Source organism: Felis catus, chromosome A1 (genome assembly GCF_018350175.1).
Source record: "Felis catus isolate Fca126 chromosome A1, F.catus_Fca126_mat1.0, whole genome shotgun sequence".
In the NCBI taxonomy this organism is placed as follows: domain Eukaryota; kingdom Metazoa; phylum Chordata; class Mammalia; order Carnivora; family Felidae; genus Felis; species Felis catus.
This window is the reverse complement of record NC_058368.1, coordinates 186212421-186231902: the sequence shown is the minus strand read 5'-3', so window position 1 is coordinate 186231902 and position 19482 is coordinate 186212421. Positions and strand designations below refer to the sequence as shown.

At 35.6% G+C, this 19482-nt stretch overlaps 1 protein-coding gene across 4 annotated transcripts in view; it reads left to right on the top strand.

Moving 5' to 3' along the window:
- The first annotated feature begins 1376 nt into the window (after positions 1-1376).
- Positions 1377-19482, top strand: part of GABRA1 (gamma-aminobutyric acid type A receptor subunit alpha1) — a 60887-nt gene continuing 42781 nt past the window's right edge. Inside the window, exons 1-3 of one of the 4 annotated variants that reach the window (XM_006927959.5) lie at positions 1377-1509; positions 3841-3929; positions 7351-7463. In XM_006927959.5, the coding sequence (XP_006928021.1) occupies positions 3856-3929; positions 7351-7463 (187 nt within the window). In that variant the 5' untranslated portion in view covers positions 1377-1509; positions 3841-3855. Of the gene's footprint in view, positions 1510-1598; positions 1635-3840; positions 3930-7350; positions 7464-19482 lie in introns of those variants that run through there. The other 3 variants (XM_019839347.3, XM_019839343.3, XM_019839350.3) reach the window with 3 other exon arrangements.

The following is a 19482-nucleotide window of genomic DNA, read 5'->3' as shown; positions in this document are numbered from 1 at the left end:
CCTACCTAGTCGTGTGCAAGTGCTGAAGGGACAGCTCCCAGAGTTTCAGATCATTTCAGAAAGCACTCCCAGGAAGACAGTACCCATCTCCTCTCTGCTACAAACACCCATTCACAAAATCCGAAGAGAGAACTACAGTCGCCCCTAGTTCCTTGGAGATTTAGTTAGACTGATGTTGGAACACACCCTCCTTCCCTAAGTGTATAATTACTCGTGGGTGGAGAGCCATCAGGGAGGGTAATAGAAGAGGGCAGAGGGAAAAAATTAATTAATTTAAAAAAAAAGTAGAAGACGGTTTTGTCCTGACTTCTGAAAATCTTGTTAATTTTCTCTCCTCCCCCTCTCCCATTTTCCCAATCCGGAGAATGATGGAGTTCGAGGCAAGGCAATGATTCCGGAAATGGAGATATGACTCTCAAACCTAGAAATGATCTGGGTGATTTATTTAAAGTTAAATACTCCTCGCCCCGGGAACCCAGCACAATTCTTATTTAAAGGAGCTTGTGTTTTCTCCTACATAACGTAAACAGGCAAACAGTTGCCTCTAGAGGTTGAAAACCCGGTTCCGGAGCGCGTTTCTTGCTGTCTTCTAAGCTACAGACGAAGGTGGGGTGGACAGCGCTCACAACCTGTGAAAGTGCGAAAGCCTCGAGAAGCCCGGTGGCCAATTCCCTACTGGCCAGAACTCTTCCCCGCCATCCCTCATCATTCGTGACTCTGCAAGACACAGGGACTCAGACATGTGTGTGGGAGTGCGTGCGAGGGAGGCAGGCGAGAGGACAGCGGCTCTCCACATGTGCAACCCTGCAGCTAGCTCCCTGCACTCATTCATGTGCATGCAGTGGTTGAATCTTTGATCAAAGCTGGACTAGTTATACTTATCAGCTGTCTTTTTTTTTTTTTTTTTTTGATGGGCACACCTTAAAACAGTGTTACTGAATTGGAAGTGTGAAAAGGTACTGAGTGGAGTCCCTATGTCTCTCACCCTTGCTACCCTTTCCTCCCTCATCTCTACTCCCCACAAAAAAAGGGAAAGCTTGCAGCAGATTGTGGAAGGATTTGAGTCTGCAGCCAGAGAGAAGGGGATTAGGGCCAGAGCGATGCAAGTTAAATTGTGCTGCATATAAAAAATGGGCGGATTGGTCTCCAGATCCAGAGGCTGGTACCACCTTCCTTTCTAAAATAAAATCTCTCTGGCATGAAGTCACCGCCTATTTCACATCCGGTTTGCCCTGGGACGTATTACTACTGTCTTGGTAAAGAGAAATCTTTTGTTGTATAGCTGCAGATCGGATACCGGGAAGCAAATTTGGGTGTGAAATCTTCAGCAAAGGAGCACGCAGAGTCCATGATGGCTCAGACCGAGTGAGTGAGAGGCAGAGCGAGGACGCCCCTCCGCTCCCGGCGCGCCGGGACTCGCGGACTCGCGCTGGCTCCAGGTTCTCCGCGATTTTCTCTCGCACACTTTTCCCGGGTCTTGAGCGATCCTGTGCCCAGAGGGGGCCCGAGGTAAGTGCGGCTTCGGACCGCTACACGCACAGCCTTGAACGTGGATTTTCCTAGCTGGAGAGACGGGAATGCTAGAGAAAAAAAAGAGAAAGAGGGAACAGGACAAGAGCCTGATCCCATAGCAGGTAGAAACAACGAATGTTTTTCTTTCAGGGTGAAAACCGCAGCGATATAGAAGCATTATCCGCCCCCCCTCCCCGTACCTCTTCTTGTCTTTTCTTCTTTTCTTAGGCAGATATGAATTTATTCCGCGGGGTGGGTGGTGACATGTTGTTTTGATTTTTTTTTTTTTTTCAAGAGGGAGCTGGGATGAGGTGGGGAGGGGCTTTGGGGGGCATCGTTTAAAGTTAAGATGCTGGGACAGAAAACCTGTGTTAATGTTCCATCCTTGGGAAGGCACTTTCTCATTCTGGCTGCAAAAATGCCTCTTTTCTCCTTTCCAGTGGACGCTGCTAAAATGCCCTCTGGTGTAGGGGTCTCTCTGGTTCTGAACATAAAAAACTCAACTTATCATTTGATATGGGTGGTGCGGGATATAGGTGTTTGGAGGGTGTGTGTTTGGCAGGGGGGAGGTTGAAGGTGGAAAAGGGTAAGGAGGCAGCTTGCATTTCTTTTAAACTATTATGTTTGTATTTGCAAGAAACTTTCTTACTCAACAACTCAAGTGCCATGATAGGTTTGTTTTTCTCTTTAAAATGCCAGAGGAGGACAAAAAGCTATGGTACCATGCCTTGGGATTTGTTTTGTTTCATTTACCCCTTCGGGAATCACCTTTTTTATTTTTTATTTTTTATTTTATTTTACAAAGGCTAACAATTATTAATGGATAAGAGAAATTGTTTTTCCTTCATAACAAATGTTGAAGATTAATGCAAGAATGAATTATAACTGCAATTTAGATGCAATATTTTAACATAATGATATTTATCCAATAATTCTTGTCATCTGTGCCAAAATCAGTGACTAAATTAAGTAGAAACTATGAAGCTCACAGCTCTTATCTCTAGATCTAGACCATTTCACTCTAAACACATTAATTATGTTTCATTGCTTACATGCCTGTTTGTAATGGTTTTTACTGATATAAATGATCCCCAAGAGTGTGGAAAGCATTTGTGTAGATGTACTTAAAGGCATACCACATTAAACTATACAGTGCTTAATAAAAAAACAAGCTTTAAAAGACATGCAATCCATGAATCACTCACTGGTACTAAGGAGTATAGATTCAGGGAAGGGCTAATAAATACCTCTAACATTTCTCATGTTATAGCTGCCATTAATTGTAGCAAATTAAATAAAGTGTTGCCACATCTGCTCTTACCCAGGTAGTGCACTGATTTTTAAAAATCGTCTCCACAAATAGGTCCTAGTTTTTCAAAATTCTCTAAGCTTTCCATACTCCTCCTTTCCTCCAGCATCCCACTATCAAGTCTAAAATTCGACAATCAGATGGTGATTGATTGCACTTTACCTAAGAGGGAAAAAAAGATTCCCTTATTCATGCAAAGCAAAGCACTCTAGCTCCCATCTGTCTGAGATGAAACATTTTCTAGCAGCAACCTGGCAGAATTCAAGAGGGCTTAAAAGATATGTGTGGGCATGTTTGTATGCATTTATGTGAGTGTGGTTTGTGTGTATGAGAGAGATTAGCACATGGCTTGACTGTAAAGTGTGTCCTTTAGCCTCACAGAAGCATTAGTGAGCATATTTAACAAGGCAATCATAGGCAGAGAATATAAGCACGACTTCAGCATTCAACAGTGTGTTTCTTATGTTGTTGTTTTTTTTAAAGATAAATACAGTTGCTTCTGAAACCAAGGTAAATCCAGAATTCAAAGATGAAGTCAGTCATTGAAGCATATTAACCAACCCCATTTCAGCTCCTAAGCATGTTCTCCCCATTATAGACACCAGCTTACAAATTTCAATGCACAGTTCAGGCGTGGAAACTCAAATCAGAAAGGTCAATATTCTCAAATGATAAACAACAAGAAGAGAGTAATTCAAACTATATTAGAAATATAAAACCTGGAGGAAAAAAAAAAACTCACAGTTTTCATGTTGAGCAGTATTGTCACCTGAAAGGATTTCAACTTGTATTCTTTTACAGGAGAAATTAAGGCACTGATATATTTCTGAATGGAGAAATGGAAGGGAAAGTGGAGAATGGATGGTCCAGGTTTCCATTGCTTCCAATGAGGTGTCATATCCCAGTGAGGTCATTTCCTGACTTCAAAGCATTCATCTGAACTGCCTCAGTCAGCCCTAGTGGTTATAACCTGATGTTTCTTGCAAGAGACATTGATCTCTACTTGTTCTACTTTTCAGCTGCACAAGCCCGCGATGAAGAAAAGTCCGGGTCTCTCTGACTATCTTTGGGCCTGGACCCTCCTTCTGAGCACATTGACTGGAAGAAGGTGGGGGCACTTTATTTTAAATCTGCATGAGAATTTCTGTAACTTTTTGTTTATTCTTTCAGGGGGAAGAAAATTGTCCTTGGATGAATTCATGACTAAGGGAATCCAAAAAAACTTAACTGCAATAAAATTCCAACTAAGAATAAAGAAGAGCAGTATGAAAAAAATAATCATCTTATTTGCATGATAGTTAGAATACACTTAACACGCTTTTGTTAAAGGAATGTATTCATTCAACATTTAAATCTTAAATTGAACTTTTTACTGTTCAGTTGTAACTGAACAAAATAAGTTGTTTCCTAATTCATAGAAAAAGTTACTCCAATTAATGTCTGTGTACTATGTGAATTGATTTTCCAACAAGAAAATTTCTAGCCAGTTGTAAAGATCATAGAGTAACTTGTGACTATATGAAAGTGGGAAGTTTAAAATAATATTTGTAATTTGAAAGTCATACGTCTCTATAAATGCATGTGCATATTGTTTTGAAACCATTATTTGTGTAATCGATTGAGGTAGAATATGCCAAACAACTATTTGAGAACATTAAGTAAAATTGAACTTTCCCATTTAAGCGTAACTGCTATGGAGAGGAGTTATGATAAAAATTTAATAATGTGCTTAACCATATTCAAAATATTTACTAGTGATCAAATCAAGCATATAAACACATTATAGAAGCAATGATATAAATGACCAAAGAACCAAGAAGAACTAAAGATTTTTCTTTATCTGCTTTTATATTTCTTGCATAGTCTACTCCTATGGCCCATAAGAACGTTTTAGACGTATTATAAACACCTAAGGTTCTTCAAAATGTAATGGAAAGTGAACTCTCATGAATTAAGGCGGAGAGAAGCACTAGGCTGGAAAGATATGAATTTAGGAGGATTTTTTGAGTTGGGAAGTTGTCTGTTTTTATTTTCTGCTATTGTGTATGGTAAATAATGACTTACCAGATAATGAGGAGATTCACTATAACCAGATACTCTTAATCTGAGGAGTTAAATGTTATTCATTGCTTTTGAAAAATTATAAGAAGTGTTACTATTGTAATGACCTGTAGATGGAGTTAGTGCACAGCGTTTTATTATATAGTGGTTCATATGGAATCAAAATCAGGTACTGTAACTGACATTTCTTTTTGAATTATATTTTCAGTTTAGGAAACCTTACATTGGCATAAGTGTTTAAGAGCAATACATAATCTTGTTCTTTATCCTGGGGTTATTTTCTGACAATTACAACTGGACATGGTAAATTAGAAGTAGAGATAAAAGAATAACCTGATTAGAAAAATCCCATGAAATAAAGATTACTATTCCAGTTGGGATAGCAGAACTAGTTTTCTGGGAGGGAAGGAAAGTCTCTTTTGGCTTTTGTATGACAATGAATACAATTGCTGGAAATGGCATTTGTAAGATAAAACCAGAAATAAAAACATTTCCTGAATTTGATATAAGCTTAAACACAAAGAAAATGCAGTAAAAGGTAATAGACAACCGCATATTCTAGGAATCCTATCAACAATCTAATTGTGCTCTGTCACGTCACCCCATCTCATCTTTCCCCCTTCTTATTTCATGCTTTCTTCCTTAGACCCCTTGATCAGGCCTTCCTCACAACTTAAAGTGTACTAGCATTTCTTTTCCACCTTTATCAAGATGACCTTCCAATATCCTTGAAAGATGCATACATGGCAGTTCGTTTTGTGACGAGTTTTTATAAATAATTGCATTCAGACAACTATTTTTGCTTTATTGGTGTTATCTACTAATGAGACACCCTGGAAGACACAGAGCTCAGTAAAAATTTGATTTAAAAAACTAGTAATTTGTTTAATTTTGCCAAAGGAGTGTAAACTCTCAATCTATATGGTATAATGTTGAATTTAGGAGAATGAAAAATTGTTTCATAGAGGTATATTTCATATATTTAATATCATGAAGAGCTTTTAGTTTTAATAGCTTTATTAAATTCAAATTTTATCAGAAAAATGTCCATTGAATTTTGCCAATATAAAATTAATTACCTTTTAAAAAATAGTCTTTGTTTTTGAAATGTTACTTTGATTATATTTCTTGTTCTGGTCAAATAAGTGTATCCTGGTTTCAATTACTAATTTTTTACATTGAGCAGTAATATAAACACACAAGAGTGAAGCCGAAAGCATATTAAGTTGAAAGCTTGAAAGTGATATTTTTGTGGTGTTTCTTAGTTTACATTCTGAACTCGTTTTTCTTGTACTCAAGGTCAGAGCTATTATTGAAATATATCAGTGAGTGTGATCCACCCTAAGATAGAAAACTCTTCTCTCAAAGGCTTTTGGAGGTGTCATCCTAATCATTACATAGAATATGATTCAATGAGCAAAAATGATAATGTGATTAATATAAGAAATACACAACATTTGAACTGTGGTCACTATGTGGTTGAAACTCAAAGATTAATGGTAAGGGGTAGGAACTATACTTGCAAATGAAAAGATTTAAATAGAAAAAATTACTCCAGGATAGAAGAATAGAATTAAAGTTTTAGACTAAAAGTTGAAGAAAACTGAGTTCGAGTTTAAGCTCTGCTCACAAATAGCTGTGTTTTCTTAAACAAAATCTAATCCCACACTACAGTTTACTAAACCATAAATTAAGAATATTGGAACATATCTTTTTCAAGGTATCTTTTACTTTTAAGACAGAAATGATACAAATTCAATTAGAGTTTTAAATAGACACGTCACAAAAATTGGTTCATAAACCTTAGGGGAATGGATATTACACACTGCCTTGAAACTATAATTATCCTAAGAAACAAGTTTTAACTATTTGTCTCATCTAAATACCCTGAGAGAACATCAGAAGGACAAATATATATATATATATGTATATGTGTATATATATATTATATATATATACACATATATATAAAGTGGATTGAAGGAAGGTTATGTTGGTAGGTGAAATCTTAGACTAATGCTGCATGTTAATTAAATGAAAACAAAACTATTAATTTGATAGCTCATAAATACATTTTTTTTTAATTTTGGAAGAGGTTTGCCAGATTTTTTTTCTCTCCCTAGCATGCATTAACATTCTTGCTTGCCCAGAGAAAACATGCATTATAGCATTGTATATGTGCTGAAATTTATACATGTAAAGAGACAAAACACATTTACTGTTATTTTGCTTACATAGAAGAAATAGTAGAATAAAGAACTTACCATCTGTGAGAACAAATATGAGAAAATGGTAAAAATTAAAGTCTTACTTTTTTTTTTTTTTTTTTTACTTTACCAAAAAGAATTTTCAAATTAAGATTCAATAGAAAAGAAGGTAGGAATATCCAGGGAAAGGTTTACTCGGAAAAAGGTTTTAATAGAAATGTATAATTTAGATTAATACCTGCATTTATGCTTTTTTTTCAGCTATGGACAACCCTCATTACAAGATGAACTTAAAGACAATACTACAGTCTTCACCAGGATTTTGGACCGACTCCTCGATGGTTATGACAATCGTCTGCGACCAGGATTGGGAGGTGGGTCACATTATTGTGTTTTTATTTTAGAGAACAATATTAAATATTTACTAATGAAGACTTGCTTTCCTTCTAAATGATAGAGTAATAAGAATGGCAGTATGTAGTTTAATGGACTAATCCTATTTTTAATAGATGGCTCAGTGTTAACTCAATTTACTAAGGTAGTTCTGTGTACATACCTATATGTAGTAAAAGGCAGATACAAACTTCTCATAATTACATTAAAAATGTTACATTTGCTTGTCAATCATAATGTTTTCTGTGCAATGACTTGATTATCCAGGGGAAACATGAAGATAATTTTCTCCCTTCCAGCCCAAAGGCTACATCTACTTCATTTGGCATTGCTATGTTTGCATTGAATTCAAGTAGATTATCTCTGAGCCTAATGCTCTAACATTTATTTTGGAATATTACATATGGATCCACTATTTTGCATTAGATTAGCACCAACTCTAGGATAAAAGGTAAATGTGATAGATGGTAATTTTTTTAACCATGCATTTGAACTTAAATCTCAATTTTCTGTAGTAAAAATATATTTTTCTTTCTTTACCAATTAATTGGTTACACTAATGAGTTTCTACTTAGGAAGAAAATAGCACTTAATAATTCAATATTTATAAAAATAAGAGTAAATAGTGCTAGCTATTACACACTTATTTGAATAACCTTTGAATAAGATAATTAACCAATCTTATTTAAACAAAGACTAATGAAACAAAACAAAATATTGATCTAAGAGTAAAACAAGGGAAGCAAGGAAATAAATTATTGTTTAAAGTCACATAGGAAACGAAGGTGAGGATCTATGATTTCCAGCTATAGCTAATGCTACACTTTCTCTGAAGCATTTGCTAGCAACTATTTAACAGGAATATTTAAATTACAATTAAGTGGCAATATTAAGAAAGTCAGCTCTTCTTTACTTAGATAGCAAACATATACGAATAATAAGCTTAAGAATCCAAATTTTGATTTTAAAACTGAATGGTAGACTGCACTTAGAGTCTATTTTTTTTTAACATTTTGAATAGTGTAATCACATAGATGGGGATCATGGGTCTGTTTTGAGGCTGCCAAATGCCTTAGTGTCTCAGAGGTTTAAGAGGAACTGCTGTGTCAAAGACACAACTCAAATATATCTCAGAGGTCTTACCAGGTGTTTTTTCTTGTCAATTTCAAACGTTCATTCTTGCACATGCTGTACAAATCTTTCAGGTGTGAATTCCACCTAGTTTTCCTTTTCTACATTCTTAGAAAAAAAATCTTAAGGAACAAATGTATTGTTAAGAAAATGGAGTGCATAACCGTGTATGTGATGTATTGCAGTAATGTTTGTGTATATCTAAACATCTCAATTGGCTTCAGGAAAATTGTCCTTAAATCATAAAATTTGAAATAAATTACAAAGACTGCAGGTAGGGGATGAATGTACAAAAAGAAAAACAGGATAGTGATATAACTTTTAGAAAGAAAGACTTTCTAAAGTACTAATGGGCATGCATCTGATTCGTTTACTTCCTGCTCCATGACACCAGTCCTTACTAAATCAGCAGAATTTTATAATGCATCTAGAAAACGTTGTTTTCATTCTGGCTTAGGAAATCCCGTGTAATACTTCAACATATGAATATGAGTATCCTCTGTCAGCTTGGTGTGCATAATTTTCAGTTTGTGAAAGGATTTTTAAATATATACACACACACCTTTAATGATCAGCTGTGTGGCTGTATAATACACACACACACACACACACACACACACACACACACACCTTTAATGATCAGCTGTGTGGTTGTATTGTCGTTTGGAGTGTAAGTAATAGACCCTGACTGCTCATTGACATTTAATTATATATCTTAACTATTATAGACATGTGTATGTTAACTCTTTAATCAAATATAGTGTAAGCAGGAAGCATTTATCTACTTCTTATGTGCACACCTGGGTCTTGGAGAGACACAGAACTCGAAGACATATAAGGTAGACTAAGAATAAGTTGAAAAGCTAATTTTCAAGAACTGAGATAATGGTAGATTTGTTAACAGAAACAACTACATTGATTCACACTGCAACATTACTACTTTGTTAGAATTTACTTTTAATACTGATTTAATGCCTCCTAATAACAAAAATAGACATGTATTTAAAGAACAGAAATAGTAGTTAGCCAAATGTAGTCGAGGTATATTCTTTTTAGTTGAAATTGATAAAATGTGCTATGATAATAGAGAATTCAAGGACTCAAGAAAATTTAAAAGAATGGATGTGCTTTAATATTTACTAAAGATGACTTTTCTGATATTTATGATTCCTGGAAACAGTGATTTTAAGGATATGATAGACCAAACAATTTGAAAAGTAGCTCAAATTTTTGCTTCTGTTTCTATTTTATGTATCCTGGAATGTACTGTAATTAAATCTGATAAACTTGAGAGTTATGAGGAAACTTTAATACTGACTCACTTAATTTTTGTTAATTTTCTTGGAGTGCAGTTTTTAGCCATAAGGGATATACTGGTATGTGTTTATTACATGTATCTCCTGAGTCATCAATATTTTTAAGTACATTTTGAAAATGTCTCTCTGTCTTTAGAAAACTACACTTTAAAATATTAAACATAGTTTTTAGATATTTTCGAAGACACAATCAGCTACAGAATTAGAAAAACATTACCCCCATGATTTCTGGATGCTATAAGCTGAAATTATTGAATGCATTTTCTCTGTAGTTATTTTAATTTCATTTCTTTACCATAGATTTGTGCTAAGTATGACATAAATTCCAGTAGATCTCCATTGCAAAAGTGTACTTTTGTTGTTGTTATTGTCACATGATCCATTTGCTTCTTTATCTACCCATTTTCACTGATGAAAAGTCCGTGTAGACGAAATACTTGAAAGATTATCATTAGCTTCTAAGAGAGTAAAAGTCCTCTTAATAGCTTTGTGATCACAATGAGATAATCTCTAGCAAGAGAAATGGGCCCACTCTCTTCTCTATTAGGACAAAAGTCTGGTTTTATAAGAAGAGGAACATATGCAGAAGGCAGGAATATTTTATTCTGAGTATCTTCCAAAGGTATAGAAATGTAATAAATTGAGACTCGAGACAAATGTAAGAAACTCTTGTATGTGCAAATTCATCATGACCTGTTTTTCAGAAAAACACACTGCCATCCGAAGGTATAGCAATACTCTTTGGAGACACACACAGTGGATCTAATAACTAAGCAACAAAATATGTAGCTTGGTTCATCTAGATGATAGAAACCAGTTTGCAGATATTGTTACACTATTTAAAAAGTCTACCTTTTCAGAGCCCAGAGAGCAATCCTGGGAAAATGATAGGATCACATAAAGAAATATACCCTGGAAGGGATATTCATTCCTTCTTTCTTACTCTTTCTTTCTTTCTTTCTTTCTTTCTTTCTTTCTTTCTTTCTTTCTTTCTTTCTTTCTATCTTTTTGTAATAGAAGAAATAAAAAGGAATACAATGATACAATGTGTGGAATTCTAATGATAGGATGTACTTTAGTCAGGAGCAAAAGAGAACAATAAGTTGGCCATGTTTATATTTTATTTTTTAAACAAATTTTTAACGTTTATTTATTTTTTGAGAGACAGAGAGAGACACAGCATGAGCAAGGGAGGGGCAGAGACAGAGGGAGACACAGAATCTGAAGCAGGCTCCAGGCTTCGAGCTGTCAGCACACAGCCCGACATGGAGCTCCAACCTAGGAACTGTGAGATCATGACCTTAGCCAGAAGTCTGATGCTCATCCTACTGAGCCACCCAGACACCATTGGCCATGTTCATATTTTAAATACAAAGTTAATGAAGAAACCTTTAAATAGACTCAATTTGAAATAATCAGTAGCCAGAAAATACAAAACAAAACTGTCAGAAATTGTGGGATTCATTCTTATTTAAAAATCTCTTTTTTTGAGGGCAAGGTATAGAGAGCTGTTTCTTCTTTGAACTAGGGACTAAAGCATGTTTTGGAAAGGCTCTTGCCCAAAGCCTGGTCATTACAGAATACAATCGTTGGGGGAGGGGAGAAGGTAAAAGACAGAAAAAATGGCAAGATGAGAAACAAAAGGTTAGATAAGAAAGGTGAGCAAATTGGGCATTGAAAATAAGGAGAGGAGGGGAGCCTGGGTGGCTCAGTCAGTTAAGCATCCCACACTTGACTTCAGCTCAGGTCATGATCTCATGGTTGTGGGATGGAGCCCCACATAGGAGCTGAGCGTGGAGCCTACTTAAGATTTTCTTTCTTTCTCTCTCTCTCCTCTGCCCCTCCCTGCCTCTCATAAATAAATAAATAAATAAATAAGTAAATAAGTAAATAAGTAAATAAGTAAATAAGTAAATAAAATGAAAATAAGAAGAGGGAAGTGAGAGGGATAGAGAAGGTAAAGGAGAAGAACACAGAGAAGATGGTAAAAGAGAGGAATCTGTGTTATGAAGATTGGTAGGCTCACATGTTCCTTGATTAATCAAGATTCCTCTTCTCTCTTTAAATCAGGACCAAACCAAACACATTCTGAGTTCACCTTCTGAAGGTTTCTCCTTATTGACTATGATTAAAATATATTAATGAAACCTGAATTTTCTCCAGCTTCCTAAAGCGTTAAATGATGCAGCCCCTGAATTGCAACCGTCTGAGTTAAAATTTGGCCACTCTATCACATTGGTTCCCCCTGCACTCTTGGTGGGGGACAAAAACAACCCATAAACATAGATCCCAAACTCAATTCTGAAGGGAGGTTTCAGTGTTTAAGGATAGGTAATGCCCTTCCAGTGACATCCTTTCCTTTTGCGCAGCCTTCTATATAGGCTACATTTTATCAATAATAGGACAAAATCCCAGGGTGAACAGGGCTGATGTTTACAGTTTATTGTCTGCAACATAACACCAGGCTGAGGGGCTGCCCTTCTTCCTGTTCACAGGCTTCTTAAGCATCTTGCTTACAAAAGAACTTTTCTTCTATAAACAATTTTATTTCACTCCTTGGAAAACTGATTAAGGTAAAACCGTTTCTTAAAGTTTATTTATTTATTTTGAGAGAAAGAAAGCATGAGCGCAAGCAGAGGAAGGTCAGAGTGAGAGGGGGAGAGAGAGAATCTCAAGCATGCTCTGTGCCGTCAGTGCAGAGCCAAAGCTCGGGGCTCCATCCCAAGAACCGTGAGATCATGACCTGAACTAAATAAACTCCAGAGCAGGCCAGCTCAACTGCTCAACCGACTGAGCCACCCGGGTGCCCCAGGGTAAAACCATTTTTAATGGAACTCAAAAAAGATAGTGCCAAAGGAATGATATCTTTCTTGGTTGAAGCACATTTTGAAAGGATTACAGAACATTTTTGACTCTCTCCCTCCCTGTAACAGTAGTTTCTAGAAATAATATAATTTCTTAATTTTGCCTTAGGTTTAACCTCAATGAATAACATCTAGGGTGATGGATGCCTCTCAAAGACTTCATCATTAAGCCAAAAAGATGAAGATGGTAAAGGAAAGAGAGTGAATGCATACTCATCACGTGACAAACCTAGGTGGATGGGAGAAGTAGATAGCTAGATGAGTAGATAATGTACTTTACTTATCCCTTCTACACCCTTAAGCAATATTTAGTTAAGATTTTCTCCTTTTTCCGTAAGTCTTATAGATTTGGGGTTTTTATTTATTTACTTCTCTCATATTTTACTTGAATATATCATTTAGATGAATATTTGGAACTGGAATATAACTGGGGTTTTTCTCTCAAGGTAATCTTTTTTAAAAGCACTAACATAATATTTAACAAACAATCTTATGCTTCAAAGCAAACTTTCTCCTTAACTTCCTAATTTTCCCAATTTTGGATTTGTTATGCTATATAAGACCTTTTAGACTTCTTTTAGCCCAATTATTGCAAGAGATCTCAGCTTTAAGATGCAAACGTCTCCGACTAAGGAAGGTGACTGGCTTGGATATGTGCACAGCTGGCAAAATGGTGTTAACTCCTTGGAGAATTAGTTTAGGTTCTTTGGTTACGGTTCTTTCTACATCAAAATAAGTAAAGGTGGAAAACTAAGTGCTCCGGAAAAAAAGCAAATTGACTTTTGTGAAATTTTGTGTAACTTTGTAAAGTTTAGGTGATTAGGGGGTAGAGAAAGCAGTATGGTTTACCTCTTTGTCAAAATTCAACTTTGTATTATTTGTATTATTATTTGTATCCTGTGTGATGATGATATCAGAAGCAACCATTTTATTCATGTTCAACAGAAGCTAACACATACATTTTATATTTATATTAAACAGCCAGAATTGCAAAAATTAAGAGGCTGAGATATTAAGAGGACAATGCAGTGGCTTTTGACAGAATAGAAAGATTCTAAGTTACTGACAATATCCAAAACACTTTAAAAGGTTAGATTCATCCAGTACTTTTTGTTGGTGGTAGTGGTGTTATATTTACGTTGCCAGATAATGGTCTTTAGTATTGTCTTTTGAAATTGGACTCTGGGTTCCTTCTCTCTGAATTTGCTGTAGTTTTATCGGGTGCTTTTAATGTGAGGTATGAAACCGATGCTCAGACTTTGGCATAATGTAATCCATTTCCCCAGAAATACTGTATCCAGACATTCCATAGTTCAGTTGAATTTTTGAGAAAAAGCAGTTACCAAAAACCCGAGAGGAATTGTTAAAATGAACAGAGAACACCTTTTAACCTTTCCTGGCTGAGATCTCCAGTCAGTTCCTGAAGCCAGCTTGTCTAATGAATCCAACCTAGATACCCAAAGGAATGTTGTAGCATGTTTAGAAACTTTCTACTCTCATCTTTTCCTGTTGTATATAAATCATCTTCTGATCAGTGCCAAGAAGTTCCTGAGATAAAATGTAGCTACTGAGATTATGCTCAAGTTATAAAGATCAAGTTATTAGTGAACAGCTGCAGTTTATTTTTTGTGCAGTTACTTTTGAAATTTTTATAGTTTTTATTTCTCATCTTGATTCTACAACCAATGTAGAATATTTTAAAAAATGTTTTCTGTAGATGATTGTGCTTTTCTTCAGGTAGAATCTGAACTCGTTCTTTGAAAAATAATGTTGTAGTGTTTCTGAGATGAGAAACTCTGCCATTTTGGAAAATTTAAGAGAAAACAAAATCCTAAGTGGATGTCATATTCCTCCAAGAGTGCTATAGTTTAGTCTCATGTAACTAAAATACTATCATGCGAACAGGAAGTATGATGCCTCAAAGCTATTACAGGTTATACAGTCTTGTTCAAGACTTAATATAGACCAAAAGAAACCCATTTCTCCAGCACAACCATCATATTCTTCTCTAAAGGTTACCCTCTCCCAGTAAAAACTGCCTATAATATAAGGAAGAAAGGAGGGAAATTCTCAATGGAAATGAGATTAATCCCTGCCACAATAAAATTTATTTCTTTCTTTATTTATTTTTGTCCTGGAAGATGCCTGTATCATTTGAGTACTTTGAATCTGAAAACACGAAAGGATTAGGGATTGATTAGATATCTTGAAATGTGAGTTTCTACCCCATATCCAGATATAGTGGCTGTAGGCAGCCACAATTAAGTAGCTCTACATATCAGCTAGGGAAAGTTGCCAACTATTCTAAAGAATTTAGGGAATGAAAATGAAGGATAGGGAGCAAAAATGTTGCCCCAGGCATATTGGCAAGGAGTTGAAACATTGTCCATTCCAAGAGTACACACTGATGGTTATGTAGGGTGCCCAGAATATTTTCAATTTCCAAACAGGACTATTTCCAAGTGGGGTTTTAAGGTATACTTTATTATGATGACTAATGTTAGTCCATTTAGTATCCATATAGTGACTGCCTCTCTGAATTAATAGACAAAAAGTAACTTAAAGGAGGCAATAAACCTCCGTCATAAGTTATAAGTCCACAGAACAGGGCCTAGTGAATATTACTCTGAGTTCTTCAGCAGACAGCATTTCCAGGAAAAATATGGCCAGTACCATATTAAATAAATTATTGGGATAGGCATTCCTAATAAACCACCACCTGTAATTCTTCACTGTTGATTCCCTCTTCCATTTTCTTTATTACACTCTTATAATGCATTATTCACACAGCATCAGCTTTCTTCTTAAACTGCAAGTAACATCATTTCACCTCATTACCCAAAGGCTTCTTATTGCATTAGAATAAAGGTCAACTGCTTGGTAAAATGCACAAATCTCTTTAGGTGTGGCCCCACTTGCATCCAGAGTGTCATCTTTTACCATGACCATCAGCATCACCAGACTCCAGATATATTATTGGATTTTCTGTTTCTTAAACATCACACATTTATTCTCACCTTAGATCTTGTTCTTTCTGAAATCTCCTCCTTTAATTGTCTTTCCCTTTCTGCTCATCCTTGAATATTTCTCATTATTGAGGTCTCAGTTCAAAGTTATCTCTTCAAAAGTCATTCTTTCAGAGCATGTATAATGATCTGAAATTAATCAGTATAATTTGTGTATGTGTTTGTATATAACTACGATCTACCAATCTACATTTCTAATCTATCATCTATTTATCCCATCTATGTTTCTAATCTATATAAAATGTTTTCCCCAAGACTAAAAGATAAACTACAGAATAGGAACACTTACACTTTTTTTCATTATTACTATAACTTGGAACAGTGCCTGCCTGACATTTAGAAAATGCTCAATAAACATTTGCTGGTTAAATTAATGTACCAAACAAACGCATCTCAAAGTGTTTTTGGCATCAAATATTATTCCACCCTTACTCCAGTGTGATGTAGTCAACTGCACAGGTATTATTTCTTCACTGAAAAGGCAAGAAAACAGGCTCAGAGAGATTAAAGTATTGTACCTGCAATCACACAGCTTGTTCTCCAGGAGAATCAGAGTAAAAATCTGAGTGTTTTGACTTTTAATCCAATGTGCTTATTTCTTACTATACCACACTGCTTTTCTCATTTCTGCCTCAAGCACTAATCATCTTTTTGAATTATCACTTAAAAACATCTGTTATTTCAATACTTATCAGCAGGATATCAACATTGTAAGAAATCCCTGGTAAAAACAAATTTACTGCTGTCTAGCAGCTATAGAGTATATAATATAGTGTGTGTGTGTGTGTGTGTGTGTGTGTGTGTGTATGTATATATATATTTCTGTGTGTGTATATATATATATATATATATATAAAGCATATAAATGTATATAAATCATATATATAAAGCACATAAAATACTTATATATATGTATGTAAAGTGTATCTTTGAAGGTTATGCTTCTTTAAAGACTGATTTTGATTGGTTTACTTATCATTATAAATTTTATTTATATTGATATACTATTTTAAGATATCCCCAGGGCACCTGGGTGGCTCAGTTGATGAAGCATCTGACTCTTTTTTTTATTTTTACTTTTTTTTTAGTGTTTATTTATTTTTGAAAGAAAGAGACAGAATGTGAGCAGGGGTTGGGGGGAGGGGCAAAGAGATGGGGAGACACAGAACTTGAAGTGGGCTCTAGGCTCCATGCTGTCAGCACAGAGCCCAACGCGGGGCTTGATCTCAGGAACTGTAAGATCATGACCTGAGCCAAAGTTGGACACTTAACCGACTGAGCCACCCTGGTGCCCCACCACCTGACTCTTGATTTCAGCTCTTGATTTCATGATTTCACATTCATGGTATCGAGCCCCGTGTCATGATTTCTCATTCATGAGATCGAGCCCCATGTCAGGTTCTGCACTGACAGGGCTGAGCCTGCTTGGGATTCTCTCTCTCCCCCTCTCTCTGCCCCTCTCCTGCTCACAAGCACATGTTCTCTCTTTCTCTATCTTTCAAAATAAATAAACATTTAAAAAAAGGTATCCCCAACCACTGTATTCATCATCATCATCATCATCATCATCATCATCATCTCATTTTACATGATTCCACATTTATCCCTTTGACACTTGAACATACATATAAATTTACACAAATTTTAAAGACTGTTGATCTTTTTTTTTTTTACAGTGGACAGAGATAGATTATTGTGAAGAATATACTTTAAAAAATTTATTTGCTAATTAATCTGCTCTTTGAACGTTTCCTCCAGCTGAGTTATTTTAATTGATTTCCATTTTCAGACAATTTCCTAGTTACATAAGGGGTCCATTCATGTTTAACTTTGGCTAGCTGTAAAATCATTCCAGCTGAACTTTATTAGAAGTTCCTGACTCATGTTGTGTGCTCTTAAGTAGAATATTGGAAACATAAAAATATCTTCACTTTTCCTCATGAGATCCATAGAAAGGCCTTGAGTATTTTCTAGATGTTTCTAATAATACTTTAAGAGTCCAGTGCAATGTCTATCTATCTATCTATCTATAAAACATATATATTTATATATATATATATAAAACAGGCAAGTTAACCATGTCACTTTTTACGGTTTGGCTAAAGTACATTCATAACAGTCCTCTATCTTGAACCCTTGCACTCTGAATTATAAATCTTCTGTCTTAAAGAACAATGACTTCACTTATCACTAAGGAAATTGCTGGTGAGCTGGAGTGAAAGACATACTTTTGGTCAAAGGAACCTATTTCTTGTCACTGAAATTGTACTCAACTGAACGAGAATGTGGTTTGAGGGTAATCATTAGGTATGTATTTGAAAAGGAAAAACGAAGGAAAGGAATACATAAGATGTTAGCAGTGGATTTATGTGAATGGTAGTATTCTAGGGAGTTTAATTTTTTTTATGTTTTTTTTTGAAATTTCCAAACATACTATGAAGATTTAAAAAATTAAATAAACAACATGATGCATTCTATTGGCTTCATGTTTACCCAAAAGCTTTTGTAACACTTTAGAGCAGCATTCCTAGATAAGTTTGGGAAATACGGGGCTGAACAAGGTTGATCGCATTTATTTAAAACATGACATCTTAGAGACATTGGTACTCTAATATTCATGATGAATCTTCCAGAGGCATGCATAATAAACAGTGGAAACTGGACAATCACAAACAGCCAGTGAGAAATCAAAGAAAACTCTTTGGGTATGCGGTAAGGAAAATATTTTAGAGGGGAAAATACAGAAGGTGTTGTTTCCTTTCTCTAGTTAATCTTATCCCAAGGTCCAGATGTTTTCCTGGATTTCACTGCATTGTGCTTGGTGCCATCACCCACCTCTTCCATTCAGTAGTTGAGTGGTCCCTGCAGGCCCCTCCCCCACCCCCCAGGCAACTTCAGTTTGGGGACTTGGAAATTTTGCTACCTTAACCTTAGGGTTTGTGACTATGTTTGGAAGAGAAACAGGATGAACAGACAGCAAAAATCAGAAACTCTTTAAAGATATCTGTATGGTTAGAGTGCAGGGTGAGGTCGTTTGAGGGATGCATGAGGTAAGGGCTCTTGGTCAGAGTACATACCGGCGAATATTACAGTGGTGACTTTTGGGAAATATCAGAGGGAGGTAGCTAGTGGAAAATAAGATGAAGCACTTGAAGATGATGAACTGGTATGGTAAGTATACTTAGGGGTAGGGATAGATAAAAAATTAAAGAAATATACTTTCAAAGTGTGATTATAGCCATTTGTGTGAACTGCTTTGCATTTATGCCTAACCTCTATATGGCACACTAACAATTATGTGTGGCAATAAATGTATGTAAACTTAACCATGTTTTACATTCTATTTTATTGTTACAGTAATCTTTATAAATAGGCTGTTTGGTCTTTATAATTTGTTAGTTATATAGCATCATCATTTACTAACAATCTAAAACTGCAAGGGGAAATGGCCCATATATTTAGAAAGTGGGTATCTCACTTCTTTGCACTGCTTTATCATGCTAGATTAAACAGATTGGTTGCTCCTAAAACATCTGCTAAGTCAATTTTTGTAAAGCTACTAGCTACCTTGGGGAGTTACCTTGAAGTGCAGAAATTATGCCCTGCCTGCACCCAAGAAATAGATAATGGTGATAAAGGAGTTCAAATAACTACCCCACACTG